Source organism: Phyllobates terribilis, unplaced genomic scaffold (genome assembly GCF_046119375.1).
Source record: "Phyllobates terribilis strain yellow unplaced genomic scaffold, ASM4611937v1 Scaffold_3__8_contigs__length_932513732, whole genome shotgun sequence".
Classification (NCBI taxonomy): domain Eukaryota; kingdom Metazoa; phylum Chordata; class Amphibia; order Anura; family Dendrobatidae; genus Phyllobates; species Phyllobates terribilis.
The window spans coordinates 368124132-368151912 of NW_027362763.1; the positions used below are offsets into that span (position 1 = coordinate 368124132).

Sequence of the window (27781 nt, forward strand, 5' to 3'; positions counted from 1 at the left end):
AATCCGCAACGTGGGCACACAGCCTTAGTCTAACGTTTATGGGAACATTTAGAGATAGCATATATAGTACTATATGATATACATTGTAAGATAGAGTGCACTAGCAATACCTAATTGTCTTCCCAGGATCAGCTTCAAGAATCCAAGTGCAGTGTAAATTATTTTCATACGGTGCAGGATAACCTGATGACAGAATGCGTCCAGATGCAGCAGCATATATCCGACCACCACATTCAGCTGCATACATAAAATAGATGTTACAAATCAGCCACGATCTATTAATTGCATTTACTAATTCATCATTACATAGCTAGGTGGGAATAGCTACATAAATAGTCAAAGCAAAACAAATATCCTGTACTAATTAAAAAAGACACAACTGGAAAATATGACCATTATTCATATTTGGTTAATAACATGGTTCTTAACAATTTACTTCAAATATCATGTCTGTATTTACAGATGTGGCCTTCCTTTCCTTTTTTCTTGACTCGACATATCACTAATGGATTTTAAAGAAATGACCAGCCTGGAAATACACACAGTATATACATGACTTTGCAATACTTTGTCAAGAGATGTCTATGCTATATGAATCCATATGTAGCCACCAAGTAGTTGTGATGTTCTTTGCAGCCTGAATATTAAGACATTTGTGTGTATAACAAATCAGGCAGAAAGCTATAGGTGACCAAATCTGTATATCTAATTAAAGGGGTTTTCCCATGAATGAAAGTTGATTTTAGGCAATAGATCTTGGAATAATAAGAAGTTCCACAACTGGATGTGTTTAAATAAAATGTTCCTGTGCTGAGATAATCTTATAAATGTGCCCCTGGTGTTTACTGTGTAATCGCTGTGTCTGACCGTGCAGGAACATTGTCTGATCATACCACAGCTCCTGGACAGGGGAGGTTATAAAAGAGTATACAGATATTACAGCAGGGGATCACAGCTGATTCTTTTTGTGAGATAAAACATACCTGTTTTTAAACAATATTTTTCCTCACAGAAAGAATCAGCTGTGATCTCCTGCTGTAATGTCTGCTTACACTTTTGCTTCCTCCCCTGCCCAAGAGCTGTTGTATGATCAGACAATGTTCCTGCACGGTCAGATTAAATTATTAATTTAATTAATTAAATTAAATTAATTCAATGAAATTGGTTAAAATTGACTTTTGCTCGTGGGAAAACCCTTTTAAGCAACCAAATGGAGACACTGTCTAGAAATGAAAAAGAGTGATGGTATTTTTAAAACAATTATATGTTAGAATCTTCTTTTTAGCAGGCTATCAGCAGGCAAAACGATCTCATGGAAACTAATAACATTTTTTAAAAGATATATTACTTGTTTTCCCTACCCTCTCAGGTCTTAGGCTTCTGTATCCTCTAGCTCAAAGTTTATGTCGAAATTTAAATATTTTTGCTCCATCTGTATCAAGTTTTTCCAACTGAAGAGTGAAGTTTATCATATTCTTTTCGCAAGTTTTTTAAAAAAATAAGACAAGGAATACATATAAATGTATAATATTACCATTGCATGTTGGCAGAGGCTTATTCCACACTCTCCGATCACCACTTAGACATGTCAAAATACTACTCCCATGCATTGTATATCCAGGATTGCAACTATACATAATAGTTGTATCAGCAAAGTGACCTTCATCACGTATCTTATAGCCATAGTTTGGTATTCCTGGATCTTCACATTTTATAAGGTCAAAACCTGCAAAATAATGAGAATGATAATATTTAGAATAATACGAAATCACATAGTAAAATAATGATAAAATGGCAGTCATAGAAAATCAGAAAGAGCACTAGCAGTTATATTATCAGGCATCAAAATTATCGACCATGTATCTCCTGACCAATGCCCCAAGAGTCTAAATGATTACTACCATCATTAAGCAGGAGCAGACTGGCCCACAAGAAAGATGGTTAATTATTTAATAAGTACCTAAACTAACACATAGGAATCACAATTTGGAAACTACATGCAATGCAAGCACCATCGCTGTTAATAAACTGTACTCAACACATCTTAATTTACTGTGGCAAAATGACATATTATTGTGCCCCCTGGATCCAGTATTAACTTAGCATGATCTGTCTGTGAAAAAGTTCCAACAAGTATTTCCCAGTCCGACTTTCCTCCAAATGAGTAGATATATACTGTAATACATTTATTTTCCAGTCCTTTGATAGTTTTTCTTTTCCAGTACATCTTTTGAGAACAACAACTCCTAGAATGCCATGACAGGATCTGTGCTTCCACTTTTATTTTCTGGTGCCAGCTGTTTTATACAGCTGACATATACAGCTCACATTTCACTCTAATGTCTATGATTGAGATAGCTATGATTTTTTACTATTTATAATAAAACATAATTATATTTACATAGCACCCAGTGTAAAAATTAAGCATGGTAGATGTGGTATAATGTTGCAGCTTTTTCATTGTGGGAATTACATACTTTGATTCTGCCAGTACAAGTTTCATTTCAAGTCACTTTATTCAACTTATTTTCATTCTTTACACAGTAAATATGGCTTGAGTAATTCAGAAGCTATTCATGCTCAATCTAAACATTGACCAATAACCCCATTGTAAATTAGAAGCTAAGGGAAAATAATATAGACATCTGTACATGTAAACATACTTTTTCTCATCACAGAATTAATCCTTTGCCTACTGCTATATTAATATATTTTATCAGATCCAGGAGTTCCAAAACTTTGGAACTGCTATAAAATTCATCTGTTGTGCCTGACAGCTGTCACCAACATTACAATTATCTAGGGTAATTATTCATCAGTATAATTTAACAGCGATTTTGCAAAAGGTAATTATTTGTTAGAGAATTGAAATAATTTAATCAGCATTACTGCGTAATAGATGCAGAAGAACAATTACTTTTACAATGATCAGATAAGGAATTAATCAGATTATATTCATTGTATATTTCTGGCCATGAAATTGTTTTATCCAGCATAGAAGTACTAATGCAAAATGACCAGGTATAATCATTCTTCACACATTAAAATTTAATTTATAACATATTGAGCATGTATTGAGCAATATGTTATTCATTTCTTGTATTGTTGCTAGAGATGAGCGAACCCGAACTGTAAAGTTCGGGGTCCATATAAGACACCTAGTGTCGGGAAACAAATCCCGAACACAGACTTTTAACAGGATGTCCGGTTTTCTGTTCAGGTTCGGATGCCTAATAAAGTTTGTTAAAAGGCTGCAGCGAAGCGGCCATTTCTTTGCCATTTGTAGGCCAAAAATTTTTAGTACTGTACCGCTGTGTATATAAGAGTACTGTGGCAAAAAAATAAATTTACTCTGCAGTCATCTCATTGCCATTTGTAGGCCAAACAAATAACCTTACTGTACTGCTGTGCCTATACGAGTAGTGTCTTAGTTAAATTTTTCTACTCTTATGCAGCCATGTCTCTGATAGAACTGAGGGTAAAAACACATTTTTCTACTTTTATGCAGCCATGTCTCTGATAGTACTGTGCGTGCAAGCAAATTTTTCAACTCTTATGCACCTATGTCTGATAGTACTGTGTGTAAAAACAAATCTAATCGGTAACCGTGTTTATGGGAGTGCTTTGCCTAAAAACACTTAAAAAAATGAGGATAGCATGAAATAAGGAACATGCATGTGGCAGTCAAGTTCTTGTTTTTTTCCATTTTGTTGTGTCATATGAGTATCATCTGTTGGAAATGAGTGTTCATTCTGGTCACATACATCTCTTCTAGTCCACAACATGATAGCTTCTTTCCATGAACTCATTGACAGATTCATGTTTTTTACGCTGATCTGTAGTCATAAATTCATGAAAGCAGGCAAACTTAACCCATTTAATGACCATTCACAGTTTCACTGTACCATCTGTGTGTGCGCGGTAGTGGTGTGAGACTTTACTGTATGCTACTGGAGCTGTAATTACCGTGGATGCTGGCACCAGTTTTGCCCTCCAATAGATGCTCTTTAAAGGATTTTAACTACTCATTCCAATTACAGAGCCGCTAAATTTTTATGGATGGCTGTTTTATCTAGCAACATCAACTGCTGACTCAGATGAGGAATGGTTATTTTTTGCTTGACTGCCGCCTTCCTTGGATGTGGTACTGGTTTATCAGGCTGCCTCTCCAGATTCAAAGCCTGATTCACTATACTCTAAGGATACCAGAAGGTAATGGAGACCGTATGGCAGGTGGGGATAGTGGTCAGAAGGGAGAGCGGCTCGCTGTGAGGGCAGGTCCAAATGCGGCAGGTGGAGACAAAACATCCCTTACACAGTGAAGGTGAAGTGAATGGCATCCAGAAGACACTACAGCCACACTCCTCGTCAACCAATGCACCCAAGGCAATGCACAGGGTCGCTTGGGAAAGGAAGCGAGGTCGTGGGGCCTATGCTGCTCCTCTATCAGGCTTTCCATGCATTCATTTTCTGGTTCATAATTTTAAGGCGATCTGTATCAAGAAGGTTAAAAAATGTAATTCAAATTGACTGATTTAATGGCCATTTGCAGTTTCACTTTACCATCCGTTGTGGTACAGGGCCTCATCTTCAAAAATGTTTTTAATCCAATCCAGTTCACAAACTTTTTAGATTCATCCCAAAATGTGTCCTTTTTTGGGGGGAGTCTATTTTATTTAAAGTCTTTTCCCTATCCAAATTCATTTGTCGGTCACTTGTCTTGCTCTTATCTCTATCTAGCTTCTTTTTGCGAGCCCTAGCCCTTACTATGACCATTTTGCAGTCATTTTAAAGAATCGAAGTTCGGGTCGCAATTGACTACTATTGAGTTAACTCTAATACTGATGGTTTAATCCTGAGATACCTAGGTTGTTTGATAGAGATTAACAAATTTATTCAATGAAAATCGAATTTGTGTTCAATTTTGGTAACTTTGCTGGACCTGGCAAATATAAACAATTTTCAATTTGCTTTACACAAATCATCAAAAATGCCTGCTACCATTTTACACAATGCAGAAGACTGCATCAACCAACTCTCATGATTTTGGGCACAGCAGTGCGGGTTCCCCCATAATTCTCTGTAGCAATCACATTACATGGTATAAATCAGCCAATGAAAGACTTTATAAAAGCAAAGACTGGAATTGCAGCAGCCACTTTACGGTGAATCTGGGTAGTAAGAGGATATTACAGCTTAGCAATAGAGACATGGAGAGAAAGTCATACAACAGTAATCAAATTCTAAAGATATTGTGTAGGACAGCACAGCAGTGAAGAGCTGTTACCATCCATTTACCCATAACCATATATATTGTGGTCACTTGTCCTTACTAATGCTAGGATTGAGTTAAACAGCTTGAAAGGGGTTGGATACATTCCTTGGAGACTTTTTAGTGTTTTGAATACCTTTTATGGGCGCTTGTAGTATTTGCAATAGTGTTGAGCCACCCCCATAGTGTTCGGGTTCGGTTCGTCGAACACCGGGATGTTCGAGGAACTGTTCGTCGAACACCTTAGAACACCGTCGAACACCGTTAAAACCAATGGCAGGCAAACAAAAACACATAGAAAACACCTTCAAAGGTGTCCAAAAGCTGACAAACTGCTCAGAAGACACTCTCTTTAAAAAAGCCGGCCGGCAAATTCAGCAGCGGCATACACCGGTACCCGACAATTTAGACAAGAAGGAATAGAGCATCACACATAGATTAGATAGATAGAAACATGTCAGTCACACATATAAGAAGCACAGTGACAGTGTTGGTTACTGCACTTGTCATTTAATGTAAAGGATTTATTAAAAAAAATAATAGTGTTTTCATGCACCGTCTCTTTAAAAAAGCCGGCCGGCAATTCAGCAGCGGTACCCGACAATTTATAACAGAAAGAATAGAGCTTCACACATAGATTAGATAGATAGAAACATGTCAGTCACATATATAATAAGTACAGTGACAGTGTTGGTTACTGTACTTGTCATTTAGTGTAAAGGATTTATTTAAAAAAATAATAGTGTTTTCATGCACTGTCTCTTTATAAAAGCCGGCCGGCAATTCAGCATCTGTACTCGACAATTTAGAACAGAAAGAATAGAGAATCACACATAGATTAGATAGATAGAAACATGTCAGTCAGATATATAATAAGTACAGTGATAGTGTTAGTTACTGTACTTGTCATTTAGTGTTAAAATAAAGGATTTATTAAAAAAAAATTAGCGTGGGGTTCCCCGTAATTTTAGTCTCTAGCGGAGGTTAAGCAGACGGTTGGGCAGATGTTTGAAGCCTGGGAAGGGGGTAATACCCACGGAGCTTCCCAGCCTACTAATATCAGCCCCCAGCTGAATACCTAGCCTTTACTAGCTATTAAAATGGGGGACCCCCCAAAAAAATGACGTGGGGTACCCCATAATTTAATAGCTAGCAAAGGCTAGGCAGACAGCTGGGGGCTGATATTAATAGCCCAGGAAGGGTGCCATGAATATTGGCCCCCTCCCAGGCTAGAAACACCAGCCGTCAGCCGCCCCAGAAATGGCGCATCCATAGGATGCGCCAATTCTGGCACTTAGCCTCGCTCTTCCCACTGCCCTGTAGCGGTGGCAGTGGGGTAATAGGGCTGGGGTTGATGTCAGCTTATAATGCCAGCTGACATCAAGCCCAGGTTAGTAATGGAGAGGCGTCTATAAGGCACCCCCATTACTAACCCCATAGTGAAAGTTAAAAAAAACACAAACACCCAGAATAAAGTCCTTTAATTGAAATAAACACACAATTCTTTACTGTTCTAAATTAAACTATACTTACCGTCACGCCCATTCCAGCTGAAGCCAACGATCTCCTGCAATAAAAATAAAATAATAAACCAACATCATCCTTACCTTTCGATGGTTCCCAGGACAGCTCCAGCTCTGCTACATCGAGATGACAGGCTGGACGCAGCAGAACGCTGCCATCCAGCCTGTCAACCCGCAGACACTGAGAAGAGCAGGCTTGCTTCACTCCTCAGTGTCTCGCTGTGACGGCATCCAGATGAGCCGAGGTCATGTCCAATGAACTCGGCTCACCTCATGCACGTCACTGACAGCGTGGGAAAATTCTCCTGCACTCAGCGCTTCAGCGTGAGAATTTTCCCACGCTGTCAGTGATGTGCATGAGGTGAGTTCATGTCCATTGATCTCAGCTCACCTCATGCACGTCACTTACAGCGTGGGAGAATTCTCACGCTGAAGCGCTGAGTGCAGGAGAATTTTCCCACACTGTCAGTGACGTGCATGAGGTGAGCTGAGTTCATTGGACATGAGCTCACCTCATGCACGTCACTGACAGCGTGGGAGAATTCTCCTGCACTCAGCGCTTCAGCGTGAGAATTTTCCCACGCTGTCAGTGACGTGCATGAGGTGTGCCGAGTTCATTGGACATGAACTCGGCTCATCTGGATGCCGTCACAGAGAGACGCTGAGGAGCGCAAGCAAGCCTGCGCTTCTCAGTGACTGCGGGATGACAGGCTGGATGGCAGCTTTCTGCTGCGGTCCAGCCTGTCATCTCGATGTAGCAGAGCTGAAGCTGTCGTGGGAACCATGGAAAGGTAAGGATTATGTTGCTTTATTATTTTTCTTTTATTGCAGGGGATCGTTGGCTTCAGCTGGAATGGGCGTGATTGTAAGTATGGTTTAATTTAGAACAATAAAGAATTGTGTCTTTATTTCAATTAAAGGACTTTATTCTGGGTGTTTGTGTTTTTTTTTAACTTTGACTATGGGGTTAGTAATGGGGGTGTCTTATAGATGCCTCTCCATTACTAACCTGGGCTTGATGTCAGCTGGCATTATAAGCTGACATCAACCCCAACCCTATTACCCCACTGCAACCGCTACAGGGCAGTGGGAAGAGCGAGGCTAAGTGCCAGAATTGGCGCATCCTATGGATGTGCCATTTCTGGGGCGGCTGACGGCTGGTGTTTCTAGCCTGGGAGGGGGCCAATATTCGTGGCACCCTTCCTGGGCTATTAATATCAGCCCCCAGCTGTCTGCCTAGCCTTTGCTAGCTATTAAAATAGGGGGAACCCCACATCATTTTTTTGGGGGGTCCCCCATTTTAATAGCTAGTAAAGGCTAGGTATTCAGCTGGGGGCTCATATTAGTAGCCTGGGAAGCTCTGTGGGTATTACCCCCTTCCCAGGCTTCAAACATCTGCCCCAGCCATCTGCTTAACCTCAGCTAGAGCCTAAAATTACGGGGAACCCCACGCCAATTTTTTTTTAAATAAATCCTTTATTTTAACACTAAATGACAAGTACAGTAACCAACACTATCACTGTACTTATTATATATGTGACTGACATGTTTCTATCTATCTAATCTATGTGTGATGCTCTATTCCTTCCATTCTAAATTGTCGGGTACCCTGCTGAATTGCCGGCCGGCTTTTTTAAAGAGACAGTGCATGAAAACACTAATATTTTTTTTAATAAATCCTTTACACTAAATGGCAAGTACAGTAACCAACACTGTCACTGTACTTCTTATATGTGTGACTGACATGTTTCTATCTATCTAATCTATGTGTGATTCTCTATTCCTTCCATTCTAAATTGTCGGGTACCGCTGCTGAATTGCCGGCCGGCTTTTTTAAAGAGACGGTGCATGAAAACACTAATATATTTTTTTAATAAATCCTTTACACTAAATGACAAGTACAGTAAGCAACACTGTCACTGTACTTCTTATATATGTGACTGACATGTTTCTATCTATCTAATCTATGTGTGAAGCTCTATTCTTTCGGTTCTAAATTGTCGGGTACCGGTGTACGCCGCTGCTGAATTGCCGGCTTTTCATGTTTCACTGTGAGCACTGATCCCATCGATTTGGGCAATCACTCTAATGCCACAACCACCATGGCTGTGGCATTACAGTGAGTGGCAGACAATCCCTGCATGATTGGTGCTCTAAATAGCGCCAGATATGCAGGACACGCTTTTGGTGCACGAACAGTTATCGAACATAACCTCAAACAGCCGAATTTTTTGCAAATCGTTCGGGTTCGTCGAACAACTCGAACACCGCCCAAAACAGCTCGAATTTGAGATTGGCGAACAGTTCTAGTCGAACACCGCTCATCTCTAATTTGTAATTCATCCAATAATCACTTTATTTGAAAAATTCAACAAAGCTTGCAATTCCAAATTTCAAAAGATTTGTTCATCTCTCATGTTTTACAAAGGAGGGAGACTCCCTCTATAAATGCCAGTGTTAATAAGTAGTGAAATGATGTCGGCAATGCTGGTAAAGAGTGTCAAAAGTATAGTTCAAATAAATTTAATATGTCAATAAAACCATATTCTACCTATTTCAGCACTGGATCAGTTTATTCATAACCTGATATAACAGTTACAACAAACACCAAGGGTTTATAAATGTAATAAGGCTTTATCACATATCAGTATTTCATCAGTATTTGTATGAGAAATTCAGAAGTGTCTCCAAAAGACAAGTGTCAATCTTTCAGTTTTTCTCTCTAAGTCCCTCTCCTGCTTTTGGCATACAAATACTGATGAACAATACTGACCAAATACTGATGTGTGAATAAGCCCTACATAAGGAAGAGGAAGTTTCATCATATTGTAGGGTGAAAAATCAACACACCATAAAGATACATTACACATTAGTTGAATTTAAATACAGGGCACCAATACTTCAGCACTATTATGTTAACCACTGCGCCACTATGCTAGAATAAAATTAATGCATACAATAAAATAGCATACTAGCAATTCCTTTATTAGCATATGCTATTAAGCATCATTAAAGAAGTTGTCCAGTACTTTATATTACCCCCCCAATGTATCCCCCCGGGGCCCCTAAGACTTTTTGTAATTACCTTACGTTGCTGATATGCCTGTGAGCAGCGCTATCGGTGGTCACTCACAGGCATCACGTGACCCCCCACTGACGTCACAACAAGTGAGGAGTGCCTCAGCGTTGGGGTCCCCCCCGCGTCACACCCTGCATCCACCGTGCGCTTTCCCAATGAATGGGGAGAGGCAGAGGCACGGTGGATGCCGGGTGTGATTCGAGGGGTAACCCCGCCCACAGCCTGGCATCCACCGTGGAACGCAGACGACAGAGACCCCCAGCTGCTGCCAGCACTTGTAGTGACGTCAGCGGATGTCAGAGCCGGCTGTAACTGGGGGTCACGTGATGCCTGTGAGCGGCCAGCTATAGCGCCGCTCACAGGCAGTATCTGCAACGTAAGATAATTACAAAAATCCTTAGGGGTCCCGGGGGGATACATTGGGGGGGGGTAATATAAAGTACTGGACAACCCCTTTAATATAATGATAAGTGGCACATATAAAATAAATAGGAAATAAACAAACCAAATCATAAAGAAAATGGCAACATAGTAGTATAGAAAATAAAACTCATCAGTGATTAGTAAAAGAAAATAATGTTTGTTGTCTCAGTCACATCCAGAATGCAAAATATACAGGATGCTTTGTGGAGTTGGTCATAAGAAATGGAGCAAGAAAGCTAGGATCTTTTCATTTATTAGAGAGAAGCTCTGATTGGAATAAAAAGGTTACATGTTACAGGACATATTGTCAAGTGAGGAAAACATTAGCTAAATAAAATATAAAAATATATATTTGGATATGATTATTATTGAATTATTTGGACTTTACGTTATATTCTGTACATTCTTTACCACCAGCGTCCATAGCTTAGCTTTAGGCTCCATTCATACATTCATGTGACATCTTTGAGTGTTGTCTGATTTTTTCAGAAAGCACTCAGACCCGTATGTATTCACACATCTGTTAAAATCATGGGTTCAAGAGTGAGATCTGTGAGACTCAGAGAAAGTCCTATTCACATCCTATTTGTTGACTTCTGATTGGCTTACATTTTTTATTCTATGTCTGTTGCTTAATAATAAACCTGATTATAAAAATGTGACCTTCCAGGGGCTTTTTATAGGCTTGGAAGTAAGCACACCTCTTCAGTGGAAAAAACTTAGAAGCAACTAAAATAACACCTGAAAAAAATATGGTCTAATTCTCTGGTTTGGCAACACTAACATGGATGTGGGAATATAGCCTTACTGTATTTATAAACATGCCCAGCAGTGGTCCTGGTTCAATAGTCCTCTTTGGAGAAAGATCATCAGTTGGTGTACTGGTGCAAGGGTCACACATTACCAAAAGACTTTTTCCAATTTTGTGCCTGTTACTTGCAAATCACCATAAATAATGTGAACATTATATATGTTACCATACCTGTCATTATTGCATCTATCCTGAATTTTACTGCTCAATGAGGCACACTATTTCTTTTTGTTATGGTATCCCTGATATGTTACCATGGCAGCTAAAATCCAACCTCTTAGACCATGTCAATAGGTTGCTTGTCAGTGTAACAGCGGCAGGAAAAAGAAGTTTTAATCACTGCCGTTTCCATAGTTACATATAGTTATACAGTATATTATAGTTACATGGGTTAAAAAAAGACCTAGGTCCATCAAGTTCAACATTTCTCCATCAATTAAAAATTCCTCCTTTTTTAAAAAATATAGAAGTAAAAATCAAAATCAAAAAATAAATATATTCAGTATTGCAACACTTGAAAAAGTCTGTCAAAATATAAAATTATTTACTGTATATACTCGAGTATAAGCCGACCTGATTATAAGCCTAGGGTGGGAAATGGAGCAGCTAGGGTTGAGCGAGTATGTTCTGTCCGAGTATGCTCAGGCCGAGCTCCGAGTGTTTATTGCTGCTCGGTGATAAGGTTGAATTGCTCCCATGTGAATGATTTGCAACTGTTTCACAGTTTTATTACATGTGAGGAATGTGTAAGAAATAGACATTCCTCACATGTAATAAAATTGTCAAACAGTTGCAAATCATGCACACCGAGAAGCTGTAAATACTGGGAGCTCGGCCCAAGCATACTCGCTGAAAGGGTTAATAGAACAAACTCGCTCAACACTAGGAGCAGCTACTGGAAAATTTCCCCATCCTGGTATGTTTAGCTCCCTCATACCCAATCCTAGTGTGCATGTTCCCCCCATCCCCAATCCTGGCATGCATGGCCCCTCATCCCCCAATCCTGGTATGCATGGTCCCCTAATCCGCAATTCTGGTACGCATGGTTCTCTCATCCCCAATCCTGGTTTGTATGGTCCCATCATCCCCAATCATGGTATGCATTGCCCACTCATCCCAATCGTGATAATGCTTGGTCCCCTCACCCCCAATCCTAGTATGCATGGTCCCCTCATCCCAAAATCCTGGTATGTATGGCCTCCTCATCCCCCAATCCTGGTATGTATGGCCTCCTCATCCCCCAATCCTGGTATGTATGGCCGCCTCATCCCCCAATCCTGGTATGTATGGTACGCCTCATCCCCCAATCCTGATATGTATGGCCTCATAACTGCACATATAAAAAATAAACACTTTTACTCACCTTCCTTCCTCACCTCTGCTCCAGCACTGCATCCTATTTTGCTGCAGCAGCTCATGTCAGCATCTGAGCAGTGTATGGCGTCACAGCCATGTGCTCTCAGATGCTGATGTGAGCTGCCGGCATATTCACTACTCTCCACGCTTGGACTATGGGCGTGGAGAAGAGTGAATATGCATTCTCTTTAGTAGAGGGTACTTTGAGCAGGAGCTGTGACTCAGCGCTCCTCTGCCCGCTACTAAAGAGAATGAATTATCATTCCTCTCCATACCCATGGGAGTGGAGAAGAGGAAATATTAATTTCCCTTTAGCAGCGGGCACACGTGGTAGCTGCAGCAGCGCCTACTGCTTGTGCCCCACTCCTCCGCCGCCGCAACCCCCCCACCACTATCCACCAACAGAATTTCTATATACTCAAGTATATAACCGAGTTTAAGCCGAGGGGGACTTTTTCAGCACAAAAAAATGTGCTGAAAAATTCAACTTATACTCGAGTATATACGTAATCAAAACCAGAGTTGTAATTTTTTAATTTGCAACATTCAATGTTCCTCAAAAAGGAAATAATAGAAACTACATCTCACAGCACAGAAAACAAGCCCTAACTCTGCTCCATCAAAAAAAAATAAAAAAGTTAGAGTTCTTAGAAAATGGAGACAAATATTTGTTTTTGAAGAATTCAGAATTTTTTTTCACCACTTTGAGAATCATGTGGCCAGGTCATTTGTGAACATTGTATGAAACAAAACCCAAAAAAGCAATTTTGTTTTTTATTACCATTTTACTGCATTTGGATTTTTTTCCCAGTTTTCCTGTATATTGTATGGCAAAATTAATAGGAAGGCCCTCAAACAGCTATATCAAAGGAAAAAAAATCATGTCTCTTTTGAAGAAGGAGATGAAAAAGCAAAAGTAGCAAAAATATAAACTAGTTGTGACGGGAATTGATAAAAGAGAAGTTTCGAGGGTCAATAGGTTTTCAGGCAACTGGGATACAAATTGCACTTTTTCAGGTATTTTGCCTATTAGTTTTTCAAAATGCTTTGAGTACCATGTGAATAAAATGACACATATTAAAAAAAGGAAAAAAAAACTTCAAGCATACAGAAAGAAATGTTAAAAAACTCAATGTGAAGGAGGTTTTAATATGCTTTTGCATTTTGCAGTCATCACAAATCCCATAACAAAGAGTATTAGGGAATATATTGTAACGTGTTAGTTTTTGTTACAAAAAAATCTTCAACATCCCATTTATCTAAACAGATTTTGCAGAAGTCCATGGGATGGATTCACTAAGACAAGCATTGTACATTCCTGTCTTAATGTAGAGGCATGGTGGGATAAGATGCACTAAATTCATTAAGAGGCGTACGCCACTTAATGAATTCACCCATCTTCTCAGTGGTGTGCACCTCTGTGCACTTCTCTCTAATATTTCTGGCATAAGCTACATCACTAAAGTGGCATAACTTTTGATTAATTTGGCGTGCATGCATAGCCATTATCTGTTCCTTCCATACACCATCTACTTTGGTGGAGCTGGCCAGGATAAAAGTTGAAACATTAATACTTTAAAAAAATTGAGCCATTTCAGGTTTTCAAAAAAGTTTGCAACTTTTTAAAGTGTTTTATGCAATAAAACTGGAGTAAAGACTGTGTTGAATCAGCCGCCATGTGCTTGATGAAGAGACACCACCACTCATATGTACCGAACTGATTTCAGCTACATCAATTTCTCATAAAATTTCCATATGTAAATATTTTTGGTATGCAACTATAAGGGGTAGAGGGTCTCTAATTGCAAAAAGGTTCTTTGATCCAATTAAAGGGAATCTGTCAGCAGGTTTTTGATACCTCATCGGAGAGCAGCCTGATGTAGGCAAAGAGACCCTGAATCCAACGATGTATCAGTTAGTTCACTGGGTGTAGCAGTTGTGACACAATCAGAATACTTTGTTTTAGCAATACAGCACAGCTGAGAAAGCTAATCCCGCCCACATCAGGCTCTATGTTTACATATTCCCCCATGATGAAGCGGTCATTTATACAAGCGAAATGTGCGTAGGGGACTTCTCACCAGGCTGACGGTCCCATTGGCATCCATCTCCAACTGCTGGGTATGTTCATGAGTCCAATTATTTAATATGTATTCTCCCTTGAGCCTATTGATAGCTACCAAGATGTACTAGGTACTATACCTTCCCTTTGGCTCAGGGTTTACCATATGGACTCATTAGATACTATCAGTATGTACTACATATAGGAATGCCCTTGTGGCACAGTCACTATTCATGATACCACATTGTTATTGGCGCCACTGGCTACTCACAGCTTGAGGTCTGTGTTGATCACTTTTTTGCGCATAAATGTTATATGGTGTGTTTTTTGTTACTGATTTTAATCTTTATATGTAATAAAATTTGAATAATCGTTCTAAGCTATTGAAGGCTCCATTTTTCTCCTTGTTATAAATCTATATTTACATTGTCTGTAGACAGTGGCTGCTTATCACAGGAGATGAAGGAGTCAGACTAGCATGCATGAACTTCTGTAGCTACTATAGCCCAGGCAATGCTAATCGCCCGGTGATAAAATCTTCAGTGTAAGTAAGCAACAGCACACAGACTGACATGTGACACATCACTGAAATCTGTGTTTTAACCCCTATCTCATTCTGTCCTCTGACTACAAAGCAAAAACCTGCTGACTGATTACCTTTAAGGACAAAAAGGTCACTTCGGCCCATATGAGAAAACTAATTTTATTAAAGACTGATGATCGTTAGGGGCACTGAGATTGTACATTGGGCCCCACAATCTTAAAGTTAAGCCATTGAATGTTACCCGTATATGTAATTCCAGACAAAGTGTAAACGTGCATTTGTTACACTTGAATGTATAACTTGTTTTCCCTAAGAATAATGAAATATTTATTCAGTTTTATTAAAGTTGAAAACCTGACCTTTAGAAGATTTGATTTATTATATATATTTAGATGTAAGTTCACTAGTTTCATCTTATTTAATTCCACAGTAAAATCAATGTAAACCAGGAAGCGGTATAATGAAAAGTGTATTTTATAAAAGATTAAGAATATGTCTGCCCTTGAATACCCTCATTAACAGGCAAAGCTAAAATACCGGGACATTCTAAAGACAAGATGCAATATGTATTTAATGTTGCATCTAAGGTTAATCAAAGATTGCCATCAGTGTAGCCCAGCAGTGCTATATCATAGACCCAAACAACAACTTTCTCTACAAATTCTGCCTGCTGTTTAGAGGACAGTAAAAATAGGTCCAGCTGTGAAGCTGCCTAGGGCTACATCTTCCTCATTCATGAGAGCAGCAGGGATCTCTGCAAGTCGAGTTTTAATTGAGAAGAATAAGTCTCAATGATACACTGATGGATTTCTAAAACCTCTTTTTGTCCTGCCAGTGCATATAAAAAAGTTAATCTGACTTTTTAGCCACCTTTGTCTGTATAAAGAAAAAGTATGTACCGCAACTAGAACTTATATCATGATGAGTGTGACTGAAAGCTTTATGTCTAAAAATGACATTTTTACCTTGATTAGAGACAAAGACACGTACAGTAACTTCTACTTCAATTTCAGTAGAAAAATTATTTGATTCAATATAGGTCTATATCATACATTATAGTAGGACAGAATTTTAGATTTATATATTCTATATATTCATATATTTATATATTCTATATTACTCAGAATGATATAAAGTTATTGATGTTTTTCATATAAACATTTACAACCACTTTTAGTGTTTTTAGGCATAAATATAAAAATAAACAAATAATAACAGATAAAAAATAAATACTAAAATAAGTGATATCACTATGCCATCATGGCAGTGTCTGGAACTAGTCTATTCACACAAGGTATATAGCCATAGAGGTATGCAAGTAAAATGTTTTTATTTAACTGCAGCAAAGGTCACCTAAAAGGTTAAAAACAAACTCATGGTGAGTACACAGAGGAAGGCAATATTGAATAACAGAAGAGGATGAAATCAAATGGATAGAATAATATACAGTATATTGTCCACTTAGTATAAGTTTACAAAATACATGATAATCTTTAATTAATAAGGTAATTATTCTAGAAATAGTGTACAAATAGAACTTACCATGGCATAGTAGATTGGTAAATCCAGAGGTCCAGGTAACCTGTCAATATTGTAATAGTGTTGATCAAAGCCAAAAAGGTGAGGAAGTGCAGAGATGCAAGTTACCTGTAATCATCTCCTCCTGCTGGAATGGCATCAGGCCCTGACATGCGTTTCATCACACACCCCAGACGAAGGCTAGAACTGAAGCGTGCATCGGGGCCTTTGCTCATTGTGTCGTATATTGAGGTTAACACATTCGGATCGATAAATCTATGGGGCCCTCATACAGTACAGACCAAAAGTTTGGACACACCTTCTCATTTAAAGATTTTTCTGTATTTTCATGACTATGAAAATTGTACATTCACACTGAAGGCATCAAAACTATGAATTAACTCATGTGGAATTATATATTTAACAAAAAAGTATGAAACAACTGAAAATATGTCTTATATTCTAGATTCTTCAAATTAGCCACCATTTGCTTTGATGACTGCTTTGCACACTCTTGGCATTCTCTTGATGAGCTTCAAGAGGTAGTCACTGGAAATGGTTTTCACTTCACAGGTGTGCCCTGTCAGGTTTAATAAGTTGGATTTCTTGCCTTATAAATGGGGTTGGGACCATCAGTTGTGTTGTGCAATAGTCAGGTGGATACACAGCTGATAGTCCTACTGAATAGACTGTTAGAATTTGTATTACGGCAAGAAAAAAGCTAAGTAATGAAAAACGAGTGGCCATCATTACTTTAAGAAATAAAGGTCAGTCAGAGCGAAAAATTGTGAAAACTTTGAAAGTGTCCCCAAGTGCAGTTGCAAAAACCATCAAGCACTACAAAGAAACTGGCTCACACGAGGACCGCCTAGGAAAGGAAGACCAAGAGTCACCTCTGCTTCTGAGGATAAGTTTATCCGAGTCACCAGCCTCAGAAATCGCAGGTTAACAGCAGCTCAGATTAGAGACCAGGCCAATGTCACACAGAGTTCTAGCAGTAGACACATCGCTTCAACAACTGTTAAGAGGAGACTTTGTGCAGCAGGCCTTCATGGTAAAATAGCTGCTAGGAAACCACTGCTAAGGACAGGCAACAAGCAGAAGAGACTTGTTTGGGCTAAAGAACACAAGGAATGGACATTAGACCAGTGGAAATCTGTGCTTTGGTCTGATGAGTCCAAATTTGAGATCTTTGGTTCCAACCACCTTGTCTTTGTGCAACGCAGAAAAGGTGAATGGATGGACTCTACATGCCTGGCTCCCACCGTGAAGCATGGTGGAGGAGGTATAATGGTGTGGGGGTGCTTTTCTGGTGACACTGTTGGGGATTTATTCAAAATTGAAGGCATACTGAACCAGCATGGCTACCACAGCATCTTGCAGCGGCATGCTATTCCATCTGGTTTGCGTTTAGTTGGGCTATCATTTATTTTTCAACAGGACAATGACCCCAAACACACCTCCAGGCTGTGTAAGGGCCATTTGACCAAGAAGGAGAGTGATGGGGTGCTACGCCAGATGACCTGGCCTCCTCAGTCACCAGACCTGAACCCAATCGAGATGGTTTGGGGTGAGCTGGACCGCAGAGTGAAGGCAAAAGGGCCAACAAGTGCTAAGCATTTCTGGGAACTCCTTCAAGAATGTTGGAAGACAATTTCTGGTGACTACCTCTTGAAGCTCATCAAGAGAATGACAAGAGTGTGCAAAGCAGTCATCAAAGCAAAAGGTGGCTACTTTGAAGAACCTAGAATATAAGACATATTTTCAGTTGTTTCACACTTTTTTGTTAAATATATAATTCCACATGTGTTAATTCATAGTTTTGATGCCTTCAGTGTGAATGTACAATTTTCATAGTCATGAAAATACAGAAAAATCTATAAATTTAAAGGTGTGTCCAAACTTTTGGTCTATACTGTACATGTAAACCATAACAAAAAAACCCTAAAAAATATCCTTTATTTAGTTTAAAAAACAAATTTCCATAATGCACAAAAGGTTTGACAGAAAAAACGTGATTTTAAAAAGAGCAGAATTGAGGGGAGATAAGATCTAATTTTGCCCTTTACAATTCCCTTCCTTACAGCGGAGGCTGGCAACCTGAATTGAAACGCTATCGACAGCCCCTATGTAGCCTTACCACTACTCTGACTGACCAATCATACAATTAAATCAAAAGTTTTGACTTGCTTACCTCTTACAGTATGGCTATATATCTGGTGTTAATAGGCTCCTCCTTCATTAGTTTCGTTTGCAGTATGGGTATTAATGAATACTATGGTCCCACTATATCGAGAGTGCATTGACATACAATTAATTAACTATTTGGGCACCTTTTGCTTGGCTGAAAGTTTGCTTTGCTAGTTTCTGGAACTAGTCTACTGATTCAGCTAACTGGCTAATTACTGGGGCTGGTTGATGGACTCAAGAATGCACGTTCAGTGGTCAATGGATGTTCCCAGCGACTCATTTAAATCTTGCTTTTTTTCATATTGCCTTTATTGCATACTTATGATACTATTTTGGTGAGCTTATTGTACATTTATGCTGTGTTCTGACCCAGGTGTGCTCTTCAGATTAACCCCTGTCTTTCTGACACTGACCACAATCACTTAGGTTTATTTCTCATCTCGCTCTACTGGCTAAGTGTTTTCATGAAAGCTATAACAATCTTTATATTACTATAAAAATAATATGAAATTCCTCTGTAATTTACACTTTTATGATGTTTTAACTTACTATATTTTCACTGGAATGAGAGGTCTGATTAACAGCATTCTTAATGGGAAACACATTTTGTTGGAGTTATCCATACTGCATTATTTCTGGATTATCAATCAGTGCAGGAATAGTGAACTCTATCAATTCTTATTAATCAGAAATTAGAAATGCCAAATGTAAGATATTATTTATGTTGGAAAGTATCCTAACCATTTATTTTTGCTTGAAGAAGCAACAGCGAAACGCGCGTCGGATGTGAGACACACTTGGGGTCAGTACACATGTTTATATGAACTGTTATTCTGTACATTCATGTATTTATTTATTTATCATTCATCTATTATAACTTTGGTGGTTTCTGCTATACTATTGAGTATTGGATAGTCTTATTTTTATGTCTTTTTGATATTTTAAAACTTTGACATTTTGATTGAATTGGTATATTGTGCACTTTAAATATTTATTCATTTATTTATTTACCTATATACATATAATCTTTATATCACATCACCACCCACCATTTCATCACTAACTTATATTGTCACCTATTAAGTTTTTTATTTACATGAATGTTATTTATCTATATATATATACCCTGTGTGTGTTCTCTTATTCAGTTTTTAGTCCCTTTCCCGCATTGCGATATTCTATGTTTTTATCTTGAGTATCTAATAAACTTTATCACATATTATACATACTTTTTGGTTGATGTGTCTATTTTAGGTTTTATATTTGTTATTGACACATAAACAGTTGGTATTTTTGCTTGGTCAGCTAATCGTTGTGGTTACCAAGATATATTAGTCAAACATCTGTCTGACCTATCTAGAAGTGTAACAAAGGAGAGTTTTTTGAGGAAATTATTGAAGATCGACACACGAGAACATGAAATAAAAGTTTTGCATTGGTCTCTAGTGAATACTGAAGGGGGTAGTTTACCGCCAGCAACCAAAAGTCTTGAGGAGAGGCTCAAGATCAGTGATGCCATCAGATACAAAACAGGTCTGACCATACATGTGTAGAAAATCTCTTTGTACATGTACACTTTTTCATTTTCCTCCTTTGGGGCTTGTGTGATATGAAACCACTGTTCATTTAACAGCTCAGGATTAAAAAAGAAATGTATTGGAAGGCAGCCATACTTTACTTTTCCCTGAATTACACTTATATCACTATTAGGCAGATCTCTCCCTTATGAACAACAGTATTATAATAAAAAAATAGTTCCGAAAAATAAACTCTCAGGATTATATTTTAATTCACATCAAAGGAAGGAATGAGGAGGCTTATAGCAGCCGAATGCCAGCAGAACACCATGGAGACAGCAGTTCCAGCAGCTACACTGTTCTTTCTGTAGAAAGCTTGAGCTCTGCATCAGCCCTTATTAAGGACTAGCAACCTCATTAATTAAACCAATACACCTGGAACTGAGAAAAATTAGCTTTATGGTTTTATGAACAAAGTAAAATCCGGCTCAGACTGAAGAGCTAAGAAAGGAAAATATAACCTTAGTTACTGTTTGTAAAGTTTGTGAGTACTAGTAGAACTTTTAATTACAAGAATTTTTATTGTAGATGAAAACATGTTTTTTTGTTTAATTCCAGTTGTCAGAAGAGTACTCTTTCTTTCATAGTTTTCATTTTCATTCCTTATTATATCCCAATTAATACACATTAATAAGTGTTCTTTTATCAAGTCGTTTTACTTAAGCTGTGCAGTTAACAAAAATGAAAACAGGTGCTCATCTTTCGTTAATACTTTTCTAGATTGTATTCTAAGTGCCAGAGAACTGAAAAAATTATCAATATATATGTTTTGCTGGTGGAAAAAGTGGCCACTTTAGGAGCTTGCCTGTTTTGGAGACATGAGCGGAGTAGGCAAAATTCAAAATCGCCTGCTCGTGGTTTGTCCCAGAAAATACAAATTTAAAGTCCCTCATTATGCTCTTAGTTCTCTCCAAACCCTGGAACATAATAAATGTAATATGTAAAAAATAATCAGAATAAGCATATCACGACACAGCTGTGGGGTGACCAGGGATCAAGAGCTCCTACCCTGACCCTAACACTAGGGGCCACCCTAGCTCGCCTTATTCCCCAGGATACCTCTGAAGGTGAGAATACTGAGGCCTCTTTCCTAGCCCTAACTCCTGAGTTAGCCCTCCACTTGTTCTCCTCCCCCACCCGGTGAAGAGGGGCGCTACTGTGCACCGAAGTACACCCACGGACAGGGATAAACAGAAAACTCCAGGCACACAAATATTCTCTCACATATAACATATGGAAGCACCGGGGTGTGTAGGTAGGGGGAATAAGGAGAAGGATAAGGATTAACCACACATACAAACCAAGCAACAGTCACAAGTTATTCCTCCCAAACTCCCTCTCATAGAACTCTTCACTCTCCTTAGCCATGAAGCAAATACTAGTTCTGACAAGGACTTAGTATCAGAGCCCAGGTTATAAAGGGAAAAGGAGTGGCTAAACGAGCTCAGCTGTGAGCACAAGGAAATCCAACATAGCCGCTTAAGCCCTGTTCTGCTAGAAGAAATAAATACATTTAAAATGACGGAGAAGTGCTTCTTCTTGGAGTTGGAGCAGGAGCCCTCCAGCGCTGAGGTCTCCTGGCTGCAACCTGTCGCAGTAACCCCGTGACAAAACAATTGTAAATACACAGTGCAATATGATATGATGAGTGAAATATATTAAGAGGATAAAAGTTTTGATGGGAGCTCTTCTTTAATGTGATGAATATTTAATAATCCACACCCTATGGAAAATATATATTGTGTGTGGATGACATAAGAAGCCTGGCACTCATTTGTAAGTTTGCAGAATTTATAGAATTTATTCCATGCTCATCAAAAAACAAACATGTTTGTCTTTTGAAAAGCATGGAATAAATTCTACAAATTCTGCAAACCTACAAGTGAGTGCCAGGCTTATGTTATTTGCAATGAGATGCCAACCCTAGACATGAGCAGCATGGACTGCGTGCCGACTGGAAATGGTATTTAGTCTGTGGATGAGATTTGTACAAATATTGCATTTTTTGAGTACAGATCTGCCTAAAAAATGTGCAGCTTTTCCATCAACTGGGGATGTACACAATATGTAACATTATTTCAATATTAAAGCACTACTCCAGAGTTTTTTTTCAGTGCTGGAGTGGCGCTTTAAATCTAAGCCCACTGCCCCCCATAATATACTCACTCTCCGGCATCTTCAGAGTCTTTTCGGTGCAGCTCCAGTCCCCCAGCATAATTCCGTAAGCGCAGCTTCTGACTGGCCGGAATTCATAAACTATGTAACGTGCTCTCAATACAAGTCTATGAGAGCCAGAATGAGGCCAGAACGAGTCTCTCATAGACTTGTATTAAAAAGTGACCTCCACGCAGCTCCATGAAACACTGGAGCTGCGAGCATGTAATTTTTCACCTGAGGCCGACCGGAGCAACGCTGGAAACAGATGAAGGTGGCGGCAGGTGACTATTAAACATTTGACTTACATTTAAAGCACCACTGCAGCAATGCAATGAAAAAGATGCTGGAGTGGTGCTTCAAGGAAAATGATCTGTATGTCTGAACTATTATTTAGAGACAAGCTAATTTATTGGAGTGGAATTAAATTCTACTCAAATTTTACAAAAATCCACATTCCGGTTAATATTCATTTTTTTTTCAATTCATTCCATGCAAAGTAAGCAAAATGGTGGAGCGCTGTGGCTGTCACCTTACTGAATAGTAGAGGGCCAACAAAAGATTAAAAGAAAAAATAAAATGCTCACCTCATCGCTCACTTCTTTGGCCGACCCTGCTGCTCCCTGCCCACTGTCTTCCCGCCTCCTTCACGTCGTATCTCCAGCCCAGTGCTCACTCTAAGTTGGCGTTTCCCATCACGAGTAGGTCCTGGAAGCTCTGGCCTAGAGTGAACACCTGGCTAGAGACACAAAGGGATGGAAGGGATGGAAAGGTGAGTGGTAAGTATATATTTTTTTATTTTTAACCTTTTTGCCGCCGGCTTACCTCTCCAGCCACCACAACTGTTCCCTGCCTGATTTTTGGTCCTCCATTGCACCACAACTCTTGCCTAGTGTTAACTCTAGGCTGGAGTTTCCAGTCATGTGCAGGCTCTGAATTGCACTAAGCATGCTCCAGGTCCTATTTGTGGGCAGGAGCCCTGACCTAGGGTAAACAGCAGGTAGAAGATGCAATGTGACAGAGACACAGACGACCGGAAAGCGGACATGAAGCGTTAGGAAAAGATGGAGAGGTGAGAGGTGAGTATTTTTTTTTTTTTACATCTTATTTTTATTATGTTCTGGAGAGCCCAGATCAAAATAACGGACATTAAAATTGTAGAGAATAATTTTTCTTCAAATTGAATTTCCTGTGGAAATCTGTGTGGATAACAGAATACAAAGTTTGCCTGTTAAAGTCATCTCTATAAGTTTTATTTCTGCAAGACTTTGTAGGATGCTTGTTTATTAGTAAAAAACTAATGCATGATGCTACTGTTTGTAAAAATAAGTGCAACAAATCTTCCTTCATGAAATTCTTGGAGAATTACTGATGTGTTTCCTCATGGACAATAAATCATTGCACTGTGAGCCTGTCATGGATTCTTCAAAATTAAGCTTTCTATGGTAAATAATATTTAATAATGTATTTAAATAGATTGAAACAATATTAAAATGTTATTACACCATAGGCTGTTACTATACGCATTACTGTACACTGTTAATTATAAGTGAACATAACTGTCCCAAAATAAGCCCTAACACCTAGGAGGGCAACACTTCACAATCAATTGCAACATAATGACTCCATAAAAAAGTCCTCTCAGGATCAAGAAGTGTACAGAAAAATAGTTAATACATAAAAATATCTTTATTTCAAAATAATAAAAATCCACAAAAAAATAAAATAAGGTGCATCATGCTAAGAGGAGACATACTAGCTCAAGCTTTTCCAGGCAATATATAAAGTAACCACCCCCACCACCCACTGGCTACATTAACAATCCAGATACAAATATACACCTTTGATAATTCGTATAATAGACAGTGATGCTCAGTTCTAAGCAAAGATGCCAAAAGTGGATCCAGCAGAATAATAAATATGGTATACAAATTAATTTTAAATAAACCAGGAGTGCTGATGGCATCCACATGAGAGGTAGTACAGCGTCCCTCCACCAGTACTACCTCTCATGTGGATGCTTTAGGTACAATTTATTTTTATACCATATTTATTATTCTGTTGGATCCACTTTGGGCATCTTTGCTTAGAACTGTGCATCACTGTCTATTATACGATTTATCAAAGATCTATATTTGTACCCGGATTGTTAATATAGCCAGTGGGTGGTAGTTACCTTATATATTGCCTACACAGGCTTGTGTTACTGCATCTCCTCTTGGTATGAGGCACCTTATTTTATTTTATTGTGTATTATTATAATTATGAAATAAAGATATTTTTATGCATTAACTATTTTTCTGCACACTTCTTGATCCTGAGAGGACATTTTCCTGGGGTCCATTTTGCTGTTAATTATAAGTAGAGTTCAAAATATTTTTTACTCTGCTACCTATTTTTCTCTTCTGCAGTTTAAATAATATATTACAAAATTGAAAAAGAAATCACAGGAACAGGAAAGCTAGAATAGAAGAAAATCTGTATTGGTAATGATATTTTCTAAAAGTAACAACATTGAATACATAAATAAATGAACCAATGAATAAGAAACGACGTGACCGGTAACTCCAGTGTATAATCTAACAGTTCTGACAGTATTCTCTTTATAGCTGGTGGATATTGACGCAGCATGATGGTCCATGGGGAACAAAAAAACTTCTGCTAAGGTGTTGCTGCACTTTCCCCTCATGCTGCTTTTCCAAACTTCCGCATGAATGAATTAGGATTCTCATATACGTTTGTACTGCACTGCACCGTGGTGGGCCCTGTGGATTTTTAAACGATTGTAGCAGTTCTGACAGACTCAAAGATACACTGTTATATTCAGTTTTTTAACTTCAACTTAGTTGCTTAAATCTTTCCTGTTAAAAAAAAGCTTTAGCAAAATCCCCCGATATATTTAATGCAGAAATATTATAGCGATTTTCAATTATTTATTCATTTTTTCATTTTCAATATATTGTATCTAAATGTTTTTTTAAGTTCATTTTGCAAAAAAAATACATTAACCAAACTAAGCAGAAAAACCCCAAGCTTACAAGCATATTTCATGTCAATAATACAATCACACTTAAGGATCTGTATTGCGATCTCAATAAAACTATGGTGATCTTGGTTGGGTTCAATCTGTAATTGTATTGTGACATTATAAAAAAAGAGTTCAATTTAATTGATTCAAAGGAGGGTTAAAAGTCTTGATAAAGTGTTTAATATCAAAATAGTAATGATTCTTGATGGAAAATAGCCTTGTAATACACCATAATGATGAGATTGCCATTACTCTTTTGTGGATTCTTTCAGATGTGTAATATAAGCCCACATCAGGCCATGGCCGCTATATTATGGATTCAGACAATATAAATATATTACTTCTCAAAAGTAGACCATATTTTCTTGAAGCTACATGAGATGCTGTTAACGTTAGTTCCTTGGGTGGTCTATTAAAGAGCCCTAGGGGAAAATCACACAGTGTGTATGTGGTGTGGATTTTGCATGCAGAAATTCCACAATGTAATACAGTAACAGCTACATTAATGAGATGTCTAAAATCTTATCTACATGGTAACTGCATTTTTTTGCACAAATTGACCTGTGATGTGGATTTTAAAATCTGCACTGTCAATTCATTGTGCAGAATCATTGCAGACTGCAGTGGATAGGGTGAAATGCTTTACAAAATCCACATGTATCAGAGGCAGATCATGCTGCAAAAACTTACCGGAAATGTTGTGGATACAATTTAGAGCATGGATCCCCTACCTGTAGCTCAGGAGTCACATGATGCGCATCACGCAACTGTATGCCAGCTTGGTGAGTTCACCAGGTCTAGAAAACAACTATTGAAGGGGTTGTCCAGTCCAAATCGATAAGTCTGCAGTCACTCTGTGTGACTGCAGACTTATGAATCCTCCCAGTGCACGCACTGTGCGCTGCGGGGATTAGATGGTTTCTGAGCCAGAATCAGAGAATATATATGAGTTATACATACTCCTGGCCAGTGGACACAGCATTACTTCATACATTTGTATTGAGCAAGGCCACGCCCCGTCTAGTGACTCAGTTGTCCAGTGAGAGTGGCTCACTAGAGGGCATGGCCTCACTCCATACAAGTGTATGGGGCAAGTGTATGGAGTGAGGCCGCAACCACTGGACAGGCTCTAGCCGGGAGTATGTATAATGCATGCAAACCCTCCAGTCCCGGCTCAGAAACCAGCGAATCCTCACAGCACATAGTGCATGTGCTGGGGGGATTCACAGAGTGACTGCAGACTTATCAATTTGGACTAGACAACCCCTTTAAGAGCAGATCTCCAGATAATGACTTTTCTGAGAAGCCCTGTACAGAAGAGCAGAACTGGATGCATGTATACTGGTGGGGAGGGAAAGATAAATGCAGTAAAGTGGAGATAGGATTATAATGCCAGTTTGTGTGGTGTTTGAAGCTGGGTATAATAGTGTGGTGAATGTGCTTGATGCAAGAATACAGAAAGGAGGTAAAGTGTGAACGCCTGGATGTAACTATTCTGCCTATAAGGGAAGAAAGAACAAGAATTCAGTGTGATTTTAGTGTGGATGCTTTGACTGTCACTATATCAGATTTGTGGTCTCACTCTGGTTTGTGTTAAGGGTCCTGTTGAATATGATTCACGACCATCTATCAAAGCTGAATTTAGCTCTCAAGGTTGGGGACTACTGTTGAAGAGAATCCACATAAAATCCACTAGTGTATTTACCCTTACAGAACCGTAGTTGCACAGTTGGATATTGAACACTTTTCCTCTTGCTGAAGATCCCATGGTATCATCTAAGGTAAGTAGACAACTGCTTTATAGGGTGATATTAGCATTTTCAGAGAGATAAAGGAACCCACCCAAATCACCGTACTCCCTGTCCATGGCTTCATTTTAAATTATGCTTTCTCTGAAAGCTCTGTGTCAGCCTTAAATTTAGAAGCCTACAATGAGGCAGGATGACTGATTCTGCCCATGGATACAAATTATTTTATAATACCATTATACATTGTTTTGTTATGCACTTTTTTATAGTTCTCCATGCTCCTTACAATTTTGGTGCCATTATCTTACATGTTTCCAACTATAGAATATCCTTTTTGCAAATGATTTACATGCAGATGTGTCTTTCTTTACAGTTCCACTTTGCTGGACGGATCCCTCGATTTGATGTATGTGATGACTAACTTTGAAAAACCCATGATTTTGGGGATGACATGAGATGTGTCAGTTATATGTGTCGATATGTGGCCACCTAGTGG

At 38.7% G+C, this 27781-nt stretch overlaps 1 protein-coding gene across 2 annotated transcripts in view; it reads right to left on the reverse strand.

The window, feature by feature from the left end:
• The window catches only part of CSMD1 (CUB and Sushi multiple domains 1), a 2980041-nt gene that overhangs the window by 771555 nt on the left and 2180705 nt on the right, over positions 1 to 27781 (reverse strand). For both annotated transcript variants that reach the window (XM_073675393.1, XM_073675394.1), the window contains exons 24-25: positions 1535 to 1726; positions 111 to 237 (exon numbers count right to left, since the gene is read on the reverse strand). In XM_073675393.1, coding sequence (XP_073531494.1) covers positions 111 to 237; positions 1535 to 1726 — 319 coding nt within the window. The remainder of the gene's footprint in view (positions 1 to 110; positions 238 to 1534; positions 1727 to 27781) is intronic.